Raw genomic sequence first — 16,420 nt, forward strand, 5'->3', positions numbered from 1 at the left:
AAATTCTAAATTCAGTTTTACATTTGCAGTTTGGAGATTCCACCAGCAGTTGTTAATACATTTCAATTCCATACTTCCAAAAGTCCTTATGACTTAAAGCATAGCGCTGTGTTCACTGCATAGTGCTCTTAAAATAGGGCCCCTAATCTGAATATTGAGGGGATGCAACCCCCTAAGGTTGTTTCCCAATGTCTGTTGTGGTTATAGCCCTGGTACTTTGGGCCTGAGTTGGGAAGATATGATTTCTTGAAAATGTTTAGGTAAAATGGGCACTGTTTACTTAGAAGTATAGTTATATATTATAGAACAGTATAATGCTGCATTACCACAACCAAGGAAATCTTTTTAACGGTTTCATTTTGTAACAAGACTAACAGCAACTGCATTGTTGCAGCCCATAATGTGCCGCCACATATCTACATCTATGTTTTAATTACTGTGTCAGGTTTAGCCTCACGGACCTCTCAATTCTCTCTCAAGGACAACATGTCTCATTATCTAACAGCAATAACTGTATCTCCACCCGCCACTAATATCATCTCACAGGCCTATGATTAACTTCCCAAGTTTCCAGGGGTGACCCTTATATCGTCTACCACTCTCACACGGTGTCTGCCATATGATTGCAAACACAAGGTCCTGATTATTTGAGCAAATTCTTTGAGCCTCACTAAGTGGTTACTATCTTATTATGGATTTATAGTTAAGTCAGCAGTTTGGATTGACTGAGCAGGTTGAGATTTCATTGATAATTCCTGAGGGACCATTTATCACATGTTCCTTCAATTAAAGATAAAAGCCATTTTAATTTACCTTTTACCTTTCGTTAGCTAAAGCGATAGACATGAATGTATAATTATGCTAGGGATCAATTTTATGGATTGTCCAGGCAGTGTGGTAATGCATGAGATTATTAAATTTGATGTTTGTAAGCAGTTGATGAGACGAAAGATGTTCTCTTACGAGAGGTTCTCTCATATTGCGTAAGCTAGCTTACGCTACGGGAAAGATTAATCTTTTCTGAGATATTGAAGCCAAAAAATTATCCTTAATTTTTGTATCCATTGTCAACGCAGTGCGGCAGCTGCAGACCTTGAGCGAGCTAGCTAGCGAGCTCATAGGTTGCTCTGCGGCAACTGCTGCAGCCTATAGACGAGCTTGGGCGTAACTCGCATCCAATGAGAGGCGTCCGCAGCTCACTGCATCAAAGCCCGCCAAAATGGGCGTGACTAGAGTGCATATAAGCGTAGTTCGTAGGCTGGAACCCTGATTTTCATCTCTTCAGCGAAGCTCTCCGCATCGCTGACCTGGAAGCCGCGTCGCCGTTTGAGGGGCATCTAGCAAGCGTGGACAGCGCTAGAAGAAGCCGGCCGTCTCAGCCACCTTCAGCCATCCTGCGAGCTACGCCATCCGACGACGTATCCTTTTATTCAGCAAGCTAGTTCTCACGAACTATTCACAAAAGAGTACGAGCGTCTTTTTCAAGATGCCTCGCTCCACTTGCGCCTCATGTCGCCCTTCTCAGCACAGGAGACCGCCACATCATCTGCGCTCTCTGCCTGGGACTGGGGCACGCAGAGCTCGCCCTCACTGAGGGCGGATGCGATTTCTGCGAGGAGCTACCGATGTCGACCCTGCGGGCTCGACTCGAGCGGTCAAAGCAGAAACCGCCGCGCCGCTTACCCTCAGCAGCGCAGGAAGAAGCGCCGCTCACAAAGGTTGCCGGAAACTGTGGTTGAAGCGACTGCCTCGCCGGAGCCTCTCCCTCGAGCATCGCTTTCACCCTCCCCGCCCCGGGACGCGCAGTTGCCGCCGAGCGGCCGCACTGCTGCCATCTCGGATGACGAAGCGGAGGATAAGGGCCGCTGTTCCATCATGGCTTCGGACAGCGAGGAGTGGACAGGCTCCCAAGCCTCCTCCTCAGCCCAGGAATCCAGCAGGACCCGCGCCGAGTCGAAGGGGAGTTAACACGCCTCCTCACACAGGCCGTCGACCGCCTCGGGCTCGAGTGGTCACCGCCCCTGAGCAGGCACCCAACAGACTCGACGGCTGCTTTCTTCAAAGCCATCGCCGCTCTACACCCGCGGCCCGGGCCGCTCCCTTCCTGCCGGAATTACATACGGAGCTTGCAAAGTCGTGGAACGCTCCTTTTTCAGCCAGGACCCGTTCACACGTCTCCACCTCTCGCGTCGGTGGACGGCGCCACTGAGAGAGGCTACTCCTCCATCCCCCGGTCAAGGACTCGGTAGCAGCACACCTTTGTCCGCCCTCCGCGAGATGGCGTTCCAAGCCTGTGCTCCCGTCTAAGGCCTGCAGAGCGACTTCCGCCTATGTTGGCCGCGCCTATTCCGCCGCCGGCCAAGCCGCATCTGCTCTGCACTCAATGGCCGTTTTACAGATCCTACAAGCAGACCTTCTTCGGGAGTGGGATGAGAAAGGCAGGCACCCAGAGGCTGTTACTGATCTACGGCGCGACAGACCTCGCCCTTCGGCTACCAAAGCTGCAGCCCAAGCTCTAGGGAAGTGCATGGCCTCGCTGACTGTGACCGAGAGACACTTATGGCTAACACTAGCCGACATGGGAGAAGCAGAGCGCTCCACGTTCCTCAACGCACCGCTCTCTCCAACCGGTCTCTTCGGCTCCGCGGTGAGTGGCATTGTTGACCGCTTCTCAGAAGTCCAGAAAGCCACCCAAGCCATGAACCTCTTCCTGCCGCGTCGCTCAGCTCCTCTGCAGGCTGCTCACGTGATCAGCCTCCTGCACGAGCCTCTTCACAGCGCCCAGTTCAACAATCTCAGACTTCTCAGCGTCGACAGGGCGGCCGCCCTCGATCAGCGCTCAGACAGCCGCCGCAGACCGCCGCCCCGCGGGCCTCGATCTAAGGTAACGCTGAAACCCGAGCAGCCGAAGTCTTCCTAACTGTGTTGAACAAATGACGGCTCAGTCCGCCGCGGCCGGACCACTGTCAAAGCTTTACCCCTGTCAGTCCCCTTCTCTCAGGCTACTACAGTGGTGAATTTAGCAGCCAACAAGCCGGTGACACTGCCCGCTTGCCTGCACTCAAACGCCGTTTTCACGGCGACCCAAATAAATCTTGTAAAGAGCAAACATGTCTTATGTGTAGAAAAAGTGCCCACAACCCAGTGTTCGCCCCTACACACAAGCATAACACATCCCGTGCCCCTATCAGAGCACGCTCTCATAAAATGGTTACTGAACCGCTCGAGCGTCAGAGTCAATGAAGGCGCCCACAAATGCGTCTTGGCGCCCATTCTCTGCCCGCTCTGTCACACGACCAGCCCTATGTGTAGAAAATGTGCCCACAATCCAGTGTTCACTTCTGCACACAAGCACTGCATGTCTCGTGTCCCCACCAGAGCACGCTCACATAAAGCGGTTATGAACCGCTCGAGCGCTAGAGTCAATAAATGCGCCCACAAATGCGTGCGCGCGCCCATTCTCTGCCCGCTCTGTTACACGGCCAGCAACCATTCCTCTGTGTGTAAGTCCCGTGCCCATGACTATGCTTGCGCATCACGTAACAGATGTGACTCTTTCCCCATTCATTCCAATCGGGAAGTCACTCACAAAACAGCCTGTTCATGCTGACTGCGAGCAATCATGCATGAACACACTAAACGCGCTCACACATTTTGTTCAGCGCTCTGTGTGCGGCAATCAGAGCGAATTGGCCATTCACCCTCTAGCGTTATGCTTCAAAGCGTGGGAAGCTATTCCAGGGATATCCAAGTGGGTGTTAAGCACAATACAACAGGGCTATTTGCTACAGTTCGATCGCCGCCCCTCGCTTCAGAGCCGGCTCGAAACCACTGTGAACACGGAAGCAGCGTGCATGCTTCGTTCAGAAATAGCAAGCCTTCTGTGCAAAAGGGCCATAGAAAAAGTGCCACCCTCTCTGAGTGAGTCGGGGCTTTACAGCCGTTATTTTCTTGTTCCCAAGAAAGACGGCGGCCTCAGACCCATATTAGATCTCAGGGTTTTGAACAAGGTGCTTGCAAAAAGACCGTTCAAAATGCTTACAATCAGGAAACTCATTGCGCATGTGCGCCAGGGGGACTGGTTTATTTCTCTCGATCTGAAAGATGCATACTTTCAGATTCAGATAAATCCCCGTCACAGGCCATTCTTGAGATTCGCCCGACGGCCAGGTTTATCAATACACCGTCCTTCCGTTCGGCCTGTCCTTAGCACCCGTACTTTCACGAAGTGCATGGATGCGGCGCTCGCACCCCTCGCGGAGTCAGGGTTTGCGAATTCTGAACTATTTGGACGACTGGCTGATTATGGCTCAGTCACATATGGAGCTTCTGTCTCACAGAGCAGTTCTCCTCAGCCATCTGAACAGTTTGGGTCTTGCAGTCAATTGGACCAAGAGCTCACTACAGCCCAGTCAGACCATTTCCTTCCTGGGAATAGAACTAGACTCCGTGGCAATGACGGCTCGCTTATCTACACAGCGCGCAGCGCCGTGTTCAGCGACTAGCCGCATCTTTTCAGATGAACAGCCTCACGCCTCTGAAGAAATTCCAGAGAGTGCTAGGTTACATGGCCTCAGCCGCAGCAGTACTTCAGCTGGGTTTACTGCACATGCGCCCGCTTCAGCATTGGCTAAACACCCGCGTCTCGCCGGGCTTGGGCCACAGGCCGCCAGCCCATCAAGGTGACTCAGACCTGCATATCAGCTCTGCAGCCCTGGACAGTGGCCGAATGGTATCAGCGGGGAGTGACAATGGGAGCTGTATCTCGCCGAAAGTCATCTCGACAGACGCGTCCAACACGGGTTGGGGCGCGGTCTGCGAGGGCTCTCAGGTTTTCGGCCTATGGTCAGTTCAGGAAAAGCTCCTTCACATAAATTGTCTGGAAATGATAGCGGTCGAGTGCGCGCCATGCGCTTTCTCCGGTCATTCAGGGTCACCACGTCCTGGTCCGTTCGGACAACAGATCTGTGGTATCCTACCTAAACCGTCAGGGCGGTGTCAGATCCAGGAACCTCTTCCATCTGACAAAACGCATACTGAGTTGGTCCCAGTGCCACCTGCGCCGCTGAGGGCGACGCACGTGCCAGGCCACCTGAACGACGGCCCGGACAGACTGTCCAGAGACAATATTCCCCAGGGGAATGGTCCCTGCACGCTCAAACAGTCCAGATGTTATGGCACCTATTCGGCAGAGCAGAGATAGACCTCTTTAGCGTCCAAAGAGAACTCTCACTGCCCAATATTTTTCTCGAAGCGAGGACCGCTGGCCCAGGACTGGCCCAGACGCCCGCTTTACGCCTTCCCTCCCGTCTCGCTATTGCCACAGGTAATGCAGAGGATCAGGGAAACGCGTCACTCTCATAGCCCCGCGTTGGGAGAATCAGACATGGTTCCCGGAGCTTACGCAGCTGTCACTGACAGCGCCGTGGCCCATCCCAGTGAGAGCAGATCTCCTCTCTCAAGCTCGCGGCACAATCTGGCATCCCCACCCAGAGCGCTGGGTGCTGCATGCGTGGGTGATCAACGACTACCCGTCGCTCTGCCAGAAGGAGTAATAAACACCATCATACACGCTAGAGCCCCTTCCACGAGAAGACTCTATGCGTCAAAATGGTCTGTGTTCTCAAAATGGTGCACCGACAGAGACCTGGACCCACGGACATGTGGGGTGTCGTCGCTGCTCGTATTTCTACAAGAGCTGCTGGATAAGGGCAGATCCCCATCCACGCTCAAAGTGTATGTGGCGGCCGTTGCGGCGTTCGCTGAACCCCTGCACGGCCAGTCATGGGGTAAAACGAGCTGGTCATCCGCTTCCTCAGGGGAGCTAGAAGGATGAACCCCGCGCCTCCATCGGTTCCTATCTGGGATCTTTCTATAGTTCTCGAAACTATGAAAGCCCCCTTTCGAACCACTTCAATCCGTGGATTTGAAATACCTTTCACTCAAAACCGTTTTTCTGACTGCCCTGTCATCAGTCAAACGTGTGGGAGACCTTCACGCGCTGTCTGTCAGCGCTGCGTGTCTTGAGTTTGGACCAAGTGACTCCAAGGTCATTTTAAAGCCTAGACACGGCTATGTTCCCAAGGTGATCGGTACTCCTTTCAGAGCACAGGTCATTTCCATATCGGTGCTGCCAGCACCGGATAGCGAACGCGACGCCAATCTCCTTTGCCCAGTCAGAGCACTGAGATTGTATACTGCGCGCTCCGCTGCTTTCAGACGCCCGAGCAGCTTTCGTTTCGCTCGAGGGCGCACCAAAGGTCTCGCCGCCTCGAAACAGACACTATCTAGATGGATAGTGGACGCTATTGCTGCTGCATACGCGTCAAAAGACCTGCCATGCCCGTTGGGCATTAGGGCTCACTCCACTAGAGGCATGGCATCCTCGTGGGCATGGTCCAGCGGAATTTCCATTCACGACATATGTGTGGCAGCGGATGGACTTCCCCTCCACCTTTGTCAGATTTTACAATATGGAAGTGCCCGCTCTGCAGGCAAAACTACTAGCGGTTTAATACGCTACAGCTCCCCTGGTGAGCTGCACTGATGGGACACATTCCACACAGACCGGCACCGCCGCTCTGTCGCTCCCGTCCTACTATGTGCTTATGTATTACACAATCAATGACCCGCATTCTTGCCGGCCAAATATTATTTCCCCACTCATAAGGGCTCCCCGGTCCCCCTTAATTCCCTGGGGCTCATACAGTGGATGCTTGGTGCGCACGGCGTTGACAATGGGTTCCTGTAGCGTAAGCTAGCTTACGCAATACGAGAGAACCTCTCGTAAGAGAACGTATCGGTTACCTAACGTAACCTCGGTTCTCTCTAGATGAGGGAACGAGTATTGCGTAGCCGGCCGTGCTCGCGCCACGCAGCGACTTTTCGCTTCAGTCAATGAAAACCAGGGTTCCAGCCTACGAACTACGCTTATATGCACTCTAGTCACGCCCATTTTGGCGGGCTTTGATGCAGTGAGCGCGCGGACGCCTCTCATTGGATGCGAGTTCGCCCAAGCTCGTCTATAGGCTGCAGCAGTTGCCGCAGAGCAACCTATGAGCTCGCTAGCTAGCTCGCTCAAGGTCTGCAGCTGCCGCACTGCGTTGACAATGGATACAAAAATTAAGGATAATTTTTTGGCTTCAATATCTCAGAAAAGATGAATCTTTCCCGTAGCGTAAGCTAGCTTACGCAATACTCGTTCCCTCATCTAGAGAGAACCGAGGTTACGTTAGGTAACCGATACGGTTGTCTTGGAGACAATTACCAATATTATGGTGCTCTAAGAGGAAGATATTAATGATTGAATGTCCACAGGGAATCTACACGCAGAAGAGGTTTGACTCGAAGAGGGTTAAGGAGGAGGTGGTGGATTTTGCTCGATTTAAGTGGCCTTTGCTTTTTTCACGTTTCTATGAGGCCTTCAAATTTTCAGGTAAGCTAACTAGAGCTCTATGTAATTTTTCCCTATAGACATTTTTTAAAAAAATATCAAAGCCTTGGACCAAACCAATCAGCTCATAAATGACAACACAATCTCTTTGGAACTCGTTTTAGGGTTGGGTTTGGGCTTAGGTTTAATGTAAGGAAATACAGTTATACCCATGTGAGAGACCAGTATGTTACAATGATGACCAGGAGTTTCAATCAACAGAGAGAGTGTTTACTGAAGAGAAAGTTAGCCACATTTCCAAAGGCAAAAGAAAGATGAGGAATTAAACTTGAACTAACAACAGTAATTATAGGCATATGCAAATTAATTGACATTGCACTTAGATCTGATAGGTGAAGAGTACAGAAAATTCTAGAAATCTTACAACCATGGTGTTCTGTTTAACTCTGTGAATGCAATCAATCAAAGATTATATTTTTCAAGTTGGTAAGTAGAGAAGGGTCAGAAGTGAGTCTTCTCTTTAGATAAACTGGCATCCAGTTCCTCTGACTTAATCACATGATTCTCCAAACTACAAACAATCCCTACAAAAGACCTTATCCACGCTAACGCCATCTTTGTTTTTTAAAAGGGAATTGCAACGATGTTGTTGGGGATAGACTTAAAGTCTCTTCAATTGGCTGTACAGCAATTTAAAGTGTTTTTGGATCGTTCTGCAGACAAAACATTTATAAAACCTCTGTCTAAGAACATTCAGTATACAAAGAACTCCAGACAACATGAATTGTGGAAAACCAGATGTGATCTATGTGCTTAATACAGCTTTATACCATTTGTGCCATTGAAGAGATGGTAAGTCTATCCCTCACAGCCTCGTTGTCATTCCCATTAATATAATAAGGTTGTGAATAAGCGTGAATAAGGTCTATGATATCATTAGACAGTCACAGAATTCAACATAGTAGCCTTACTCTCAAGGTTGAGACTGGGACACAGGCCTTATCCAGCTAGATAAAAATAGAACAATATGTCCAAACGCAAAAGAGCAAAGTTAGGCAGAAATATAATTTTAGTGATGAATGCTAAGAATGTATTTGTGTCAGTAATTAATGACCTAAAACTCGAACTCTCAGAGATCAAATACAAAAAGGACCTGTAACATAACTGCACATGATTACATTTACATTTATGCATTTGGCAGACGCTTTTATCAAAAGCGACTTACAGAGCACTTATTACAGGGACAATCCCCCGGAGCAACCTGGAGTTAAGTGCCTTGCTCAAGGGCCCAACAGTGGCATCTTTGTGGTGCTGGGGCTTGAACCCCCGACCTTCTGGTCAGTAACCCTGAGCCTCAACCACTGAGCCACCACTGAACTCATCAATAGGCCGAAGAGACAAGGGTAAACCGACCCCCCTTCAGTACGGTTAATAAAATTACTCTATAACATAATTTACGATTATAAACAACTCCTTTTTTGGTGCCACTGAAGCTCAAATGTGCCTTTACGGTCTACGGTCAACACTTCCAGCTTTGGCCACTTGGGGCAGTGTTTCGAATTTTGTTAAGCACAGACCAATTTCAGCTAAAGAACTTTCTACCTACTGTCACCAAATCCACAGTGAGATCAGTCTGAAAATGAATTACAACATTACAACATTTTATTCAAAGCAAAAAGTATTTGAAAATCTTACCAAAGACAATTGTACTTATAATTGTATGTCTGATATACATAGAGTTTTATTACAAAACATGCAATAAACAAAAGCTTTTGCTGAGAATTATTAATTTCAAAGTTGATGTGGCAAACTTGTTTTTGATTATGCAATGCACAAAGTATTATGTGAGTTCAGGATACGCAAACAGTTTGGGGTTACAAAAGGGATCTTTGGTTTAAAACGGCCCCTGGCTGTAATCACTTAAAACAAGTAGTAGACCATAGTGATTTGATTAGATCTGCTAAAGCCAAAGTCTCAAAGGCTGGTATTTCTGGATGTTTACAGGGCCTAGTCTCCCAAAGAATGATGTTATAGTAGCAGTGAACTGGACTGGTGTCTACTTTGTCGATGAGCAGGAGCAGGTCCTACTGGAACTTTCTTTCCCTGAGATCACTGCAGTCTCCAGCAGCAGGTGTGGTAGATTATTCAACCAAACTTACTTCATTTAATCTACATTGTCTATGTAGTAATTGGACTAGATAAAATCTGAACTGTGGATGCCCACTTTTCCAATGCAGAGGAGGAAAGCTGCAAGGACAGAGCTTCACTCTGGCCACTATTAAAGGAGATGAATATACTTTCACATCCAATAATGCTGAAGACATCCGTGACCTGGTTGTCGCCTTTCTGGAGGGCCTCCGTTCAAGGTCAAAGTTTGTGGTTGCCCTGGTGGACAGCCACTACCCTTGTGAGTGAATAGCTAGTGATGACCATATGGGCTGCATTCTGCTTTTAAAATTCCACTAGAAACCAAGAATATAGTCAGTGCATTTGATTATGACCGCAGCTTTAGGTCAAGACAAGAAGGGCCAACTTAATCAAAAAAGCCCTATTCAGCTTCTTACAGAGAAACATAAGTGCTTATTTATGCATATGTGATTAGTCTTTGTTTTTTCAGCTGGGCAGGACTCTTCGTTCCTAAGCTTCTCAAAGAGAGATCTGATCATTCTGGATGAGCACACTGGAGAACAGGTGATGACTTCAGGTTGGGCTCATGGAGTCAATGACAGAACCAAGAAGAGAGGAGACTTCCCTGCAGACTGCGTCTATGTGCTGCCTACCATCACCAGGCCACGATATGATATTGTGGTCAGTGTGTTTATATTAAATTATAAATTATTAGCGCTGTTGATTTAAATAATTTATTTAGTGTGATTAGTTAAATGGAAAATTACATGTTAAAAAATTGATGCAGTTAATCATGCCCCTGATCCATAGGTAAATACCATAATAAGAATGTTCCCACTGTTGGACAATTTGAAGCTTAATTTACCGCCTTGATGTGACAGTAGAGGGCAGTCAGCTCCAGCTGTACAGGCAACACGCCTCGTCAAACCAATGAGCAGGCAACACAGCCTTCCTAAGTCTGAATACAACAGAATGTATACCTACTTATTCATGCAATCATCTAATCAGCCAATAGTGTGGCAGCAGTGCAATGCATAAAATTAAATATGCAGATATATTCAAATCAACCATCAGAATGGGGAAAAAATGTGATCTACCGTGACATGATTGTTTGTGCCAGACGGGCTGGTTTGAGTATTTCTGTAAATGGTGATCTCCTGGGATTGTGATGCACAACAGTCTCTAGAGTTTAGTCGGATTGGTGCCAAAAACAAAAAACATCCAGTTAGTGGCAGTTCTATGAACGGAAACACCTTTTTGATGAGAGAGGTCAATATTTTAAATATTACAGTGGTGCTTGAACGTTTGTGAACCATTTAGAGTTTTCTATATTTCTGCATAAATATGACCTTAAACAACATCAGATTTTCACACAAGTCCTAAAAGTAGGTAAAGAGAACCCAATTAAACAAATGAGGCAAACATATTGTACTTGGCCATCTATTTATTGTGGAAAATGATCCATTATTACATATCTGTGAGTGGCAAAAGTATGTGAACCTTTGCTTTGAGAACTGCTTTCAGTATCTGGTGTGACACACTTGTGCAGCACTAACTGCAACCATACGTTTCCGGTAACTGTTGTTCAGTCCTGCACATCGGCTTGGAGGTAATTTAGCCCATTCCTATGTACAGAACAGCTTCAACTCTGGGATGTTGGTGGGTTTCCTCACATGAACTGCTCGCTTCAGGTCCTTCCACAACATTTCTATTGGATTTAGATGACATTTGACAATTCCAAAAACATTAACTTTATTCTTCTTAACCATTCTTTGGTAGAATTACTTTAGAACGTTCTTAGGGTCATTGTGTTGCTGCATGACCCACTTTCTCTTGAGATTCAGTTCACGGACAGATGTCCAGACATTTTCCTTTAGAATTCACTGGTGTAATTCAGAATTAATTTTTCCAGCAATGATGGCAAGCCATCCTGGCCCAGATGCAGCAAAACAGGCCCAAACCATGATACATCCACCACCGTGTTTCACAGATGGGATAAGATTCTTATGCTGGAATGCAGTGTTTTCCTTTCTCCAAACCTCTTCTCAATTAAACCAAAAATTCTATTTTGGTCTCATCAATCCACAAAACATTTTTCCAATAGCCTTCTGGCTTGTCCACTTGAACTTTAGCAAACTGCAGACGGGCAGCAATGTTCTTTATGGAGAGCAGTGGCTTTCTCCTTGCAACCCTGCCATGCACGCCATTGTTGTTCAGTGTTCTCCTGATAGTGGACTCTTAACCCTCTGGGGTCTGAGGGTGTTTTGGGCCCTGGAGAAGTTTTGACATGCCTTGACATTTGTGCTTTTTTCAGTTGCTTAAAAACATATTAATGGCTAAAGTCTGATAACACTGTATTCAGCACAAACTGGGCTACAATAATATGTGAGCAACATGTGTGTACATGTTTGTATTTTTGAGAAAATAATGTTTATGCGTGGTTTTTGAAAAAAACAAAAATTTTAAGTCACTGAAATAAGGCCATATAACACATACTAAACATTTCTCAAATACTTTGAGAACTGGATCTTGTAGCCTAGAGTTTTTGCTACAAAATGATGTGAAAATCATCCTGATCACTCTTTCATACAAAACAATATAGTAATTTAACTGAACTATGAACGTGAACTATCATGAATATTGATGAGATTCACATTGATGTGACACAAAGACCACTCCTCTGGGCCTATCAATGAGGAATGTGACAGAGAGAGAATTAATGTGAGGAGACTTAATGATCAAAATCAAGTTTTAAGTTAAAAGAAGTAATCTGACTATATATTTTCTTTACATAAAACTTTACTTAATTTTAGACCTACACTACCGTTAACAGAAGTCTCTTCTGCTCACAAAGACTGGATTTATTTGATGCAAAATACTGAAACAATATTGCTATTCTGAACTCTTTTTACAATTTAAAAGAACAGTTTTCTATTTAAATATATTGTAAAATGCAATTTGTGATCAAAGCTGATTTATAATCATTCTGATTTTCTAATATGGGAATATTTATAGTGTATTTTACTAATTTAACCTGAACACATATTTGCAAGCAGCTTTGTTGATGATAATGAGGCATTTTAAACACTAGATAAAATATAATCTAAACATTCATATTATTTTTATATCATATTACACATCATATTTATATCATACAGCATACAATTTACATGTACATGTATATATAATATAGCATGTCAACTAATGAAAACTAAATGACTTACTCGTCTGAAATTGTAACCTCAGCTGGATCAAGTCTCTCTTCAAAATACAAACGTTGCTGCTCTACGAGTCCTGCTCTTCTTCTGAGGAAAATGTTAAATCTTCCATAATATCCTGGAGCTTTCTGGCCGTGTCATTGCAAACGCGCAGAAAAATGAATGAAAAGTGTTTACCTCAGAGTAGGGGGCGTGTACATTTGCATTGATCGTCTCGGCACATTAGCGTATGAATGGCGCGCTCTGCTGGTGGGTGGGATCACATTACAGATAATGAGATGGACCGGTAAAAACTATACATCGCTTTGTTTCAAACAGATTGCATTGCAGGAGAATATTTGTTTTAAATTGGAATAGTTTTATTTAAAAGTAGACATTTTAAGCTTTCTTTAGACATATGTTTCATATTTGAGTGAAAATAATTAGCAGAGCTTCAGTTCATTTATGTGACGTGTTTCTGAAATATGCTCGTGGAGACAAGAGACTGCTGAAAGCTCAACCTTTTAATTTTCTTTATTTTACAAAAGCACACGATTTTGTTGTTATTGTGAGTGTACACAAATAAAAGTAGACCCTTTATAGTCTCTAATGATGTCTTACACTTATCTGTATACCCAAAAATGACGGAGTATTTTAAGTTGTTTCTGCTGTAATGACGAAAATATCCAGCAAAACGCGCCGGCGCGTTTGCCGACCCTAACGTTAACGTTAAACATTAACATTAGCCAATGTGTGAGAGGCCTTTTGTTGCTTAGAAGTTACCCTGGGTTCCTTTGTGGCCTTGTGGACTATTACACGCCTTGCTCTTGGAGTGATCTTTGTTGGTCGACTACTCCTGGGGAGGGTAACAATTGTCTTGAAGTTTCTCCATTTGTACACAATCTGTCTGACTGTGGATTGGTGGAGTCCAAACTCTTTAGAGTTGGTTTTGTAAACTTTTCCAGCCTGATAAGCATCAACAACTCTTTTTCCGAGGTCTTCAGAAATCTCCTTTATTCGTGCCATGATACACTTCCACAAACATGTATTGTGAAGATCAGACGTTGATAGATACCTGTTCTTTAAATAAAACAGGGCACCCACCCATACCTGATTGCCATCCCATTGATTGAAAACAAACGACTCTAAGGTCACCTTAAAATTAACTGCTAATCCTAGAGGTTCACATACTTTTGCCACTCACAGATATGTAATATTGGATCATTTTCCTCAATAAATTAATGAACAAGTATAAAAAAAAATTCTCATTTGTTTATTTGGGATCTCTTTGTCTAATTTTAGGACTTGTGTGAAAATCTGATGATGTTTTAGTTTATGTTCTTACAGAAAGATAAAAAATACTAAAGGGTTCACAAACTTTAAAGCACCACTTTATATTATAAATTATCTTTATTCTGGGAACTTTCTCAGTAAATACTGATATATGTGATTTATTGAAATTAATTAATTGGCACATCATGTAATTAATACAATTAAAATTTGTAATCTATTGACAGCCCTAATTATTATATAAGTAAATACATTAAATGTATTTAACATGGTAAACCAAGCTATTTATGGTCAAAGGCACAAATACATCTAGCAAGAAGAGCTCAAAAGTTAAGTGTGTGATTTCGGTGCCACTAGTGTCATTTTCAGTGATAGAAATTCAATACAGCTTTTATAAGATACTGTTATAAACTGAAAGAACTGTCTGGTCAGCCAAAGCCAGTTTGGTTTTTGTTTAAACTAATGAGCTATTAGACTAATTACTATCAGAAAAATACCATAGTATTACTATTCTTTAGACATGTAGTCTACCATGATAACCATTATATATTAATGACAGAATACAGTGAAATAACATTATATGAATATTAAAAATAAATGAAGAGAAAGTAATATAAGAAGTGTCAGTTATGATGACTGGATGAAGTGAGGGAGTAGTAATGCGAAAAGTGAAAAGAATGATGAGACAAGAAAAACATTAGAGCCCTATAACAGACACTGTGCTGTTACCAGGGTAATACCATGGTACTGAATGATTATTATATTCATTGATGATACTGTCATTGTACTCTAAGATAAAAATACTGTGGCTTTACTATTACACATATCAAAACATAGGGTTATCACAGACCATGTCTGAAAATAAATAAATAAGTTTAATAGCATGGTGCTTTTTGTGAGAAATATAACAGACTAGGCTATTACTTGAAAAAGTATGTACAGTATATAATACAAGAAAAATGCTCAAAAAGCAAAGAAATTAAGTATGTATACATAATTACTTCTCCATAAAAATCCTTTGCAGTGCAAGGATTGAATTGATGCAAATAATACAGACAAAACACATTGGAAAACTCAAAATATATTAATTAATCTGAAAGTCATCCATGTTAAAAACTGGGATAGCAGGGTATTTTAACATTGAAAAATATGGGGGCCTGGGTGGCTCAGCAAGTTTTGACACTGACTCGAATCCAGGGGGTGCTGAGTGACTCCAGCCAGGTCTCCTAAGCAACAAAATTGGCCCGGTTGCTCGGGAGGATAGAGTCACATGGGGTAACCTCCTCGTGGTTGCGATTAGTGGTTCTCGCTCTCAATGGGGTGCGTGGTAAGTTGTGCATTGATCACGGAGAGTAGCATGAGCCTCCTGTGCTGTGAGTCTCCGCGGTGTCATGCACAATGAGCCACTTGATAAGGTGCGTGGATTAACTGTCTCAGAAGCTGAGGCAACTGAGACTTGTTCTCCACCACCCAGATTGAGGCGAGTAACCACGCCACCATGAGGACCTACTAAGTAGTGCGAATTGTGCATTCCAAATTGTTAATAAAGGGGGGAAAAACATTGAAAAATATGCACTTCATCTTTAAGACACTGGATAGTCCTTCCAAATTCACCTTCTCATTTCTGTTTCTTCCAGACTCTGGTTGCCATGTCCCCAGACCAGCGCAAGGACTCTATAAGTTTGTCCCAGCAAACTTTGCTGGACAGTGGAGAAAAGGTTCAACCATACAATCTGGAAGAGTTCTCCTATGATCACTTCAGGCAAGTTGCTTACATCTCTCCCAGCTTACTTTACACTCATTATGCAATTTATGTGTATCTATGTGTATCTCGTATGCCTCTGTGATTCCTGTGGGTTCTTTCTATCTTTCCGTCCTATAGACATCCTGTCAAGAGCACATTGAGTCGAGTGATGACTAAAGGCAGAGGGAAGGATAAACTGTGGTGCTGTACCAGAGAACCTCTCAAACAGCCTTTGTTGAAGAAAGTCCTCAACCATGATGAGCTGGCCCAGGATGCTTGTCAGGCCTTCACTGATATCCTCTGCATAACAGTTAAAAGTGTGAAAAGAATAGTTTACCTTAAAATAAAAATTCTGTCATCATTTATTCACTCTCATGTTGTTCCAACCTATATTACTATCCTTCTTCCATGGAACACTAAAGGACAATGTTAGCCTCAGTCACCATATACTTTAATTGCATCTTTTTCCATTCAATAAAAATAAATGGTCATTTGAGCTGTAATTTTGCCTTACATCTCTTTTTGGGTTCCATGGAGAAAGAAAGTCATCCAGGTATTTGGAAGAACTTAAGGATATTAAATGATGACAGAATTTTTATTTTTAGGTGAACTACCCCTTTAACGTCACAATGTTTTCAACTGAATGTCTAGCTGCTCGTTTTGACCCTT

At 44.3% G+C, this 16,420-nt stretch overlaps 1 protein-coding gene across 1 annotated transcript in view; it reads left to right on the forward strand.

The window, feature by feature from the left end:
* Window positions 1-16,420, forward strand: part of myo7ab (myosin VIIAb) — a 59,734-nt gene that overhangs the window by 27,118 nt on the left and 16,196 nt on the right. Inside the window, exons 31-36 of the mRNA XM_052100616.1 lie at window positions 7,318-7,435; window positions 9,398-9,524; window positions 9,631-9,800; window positions 10,011-10,201; window positions 15,645-15,769; window positions 15,890-16,044. Coding sequence (XP_051956576.1) covers window positions 7,318-7,435; window positions 9,398-9,524; window positions 9,631-9,800; window positions 10,011-10,201; window positions 15,645-15,769; window positions 15,890-16,044 — 886 coding nt within the window. The remainder of the gene's footprint in view (window positions 1-7,317; window positions 7,436-9,397; window positions 9,525-9,630; window positions 9,801-10,010; window positions 10,202-15,644; window positions 15,770-15,889; window positions 16,045-16,420) is intronic.

The sequence above is a fragment of the Xyrauchen texanus genome, chromosome 31 (assembly GCF_025860055.1).
Source record: "Xyrauchen texanus isolate HMW12.3.18 chromosome 31, RBS_HiC_50CHRs, whole genome shotgun sequence".
Classification (NCBI taxonomy): Eukaryota; Metazoa; Chordata; class Actinopteri; order Cypriniformes; family Catostomidae; genus Xyrauchen; species Xyrauchen texanus.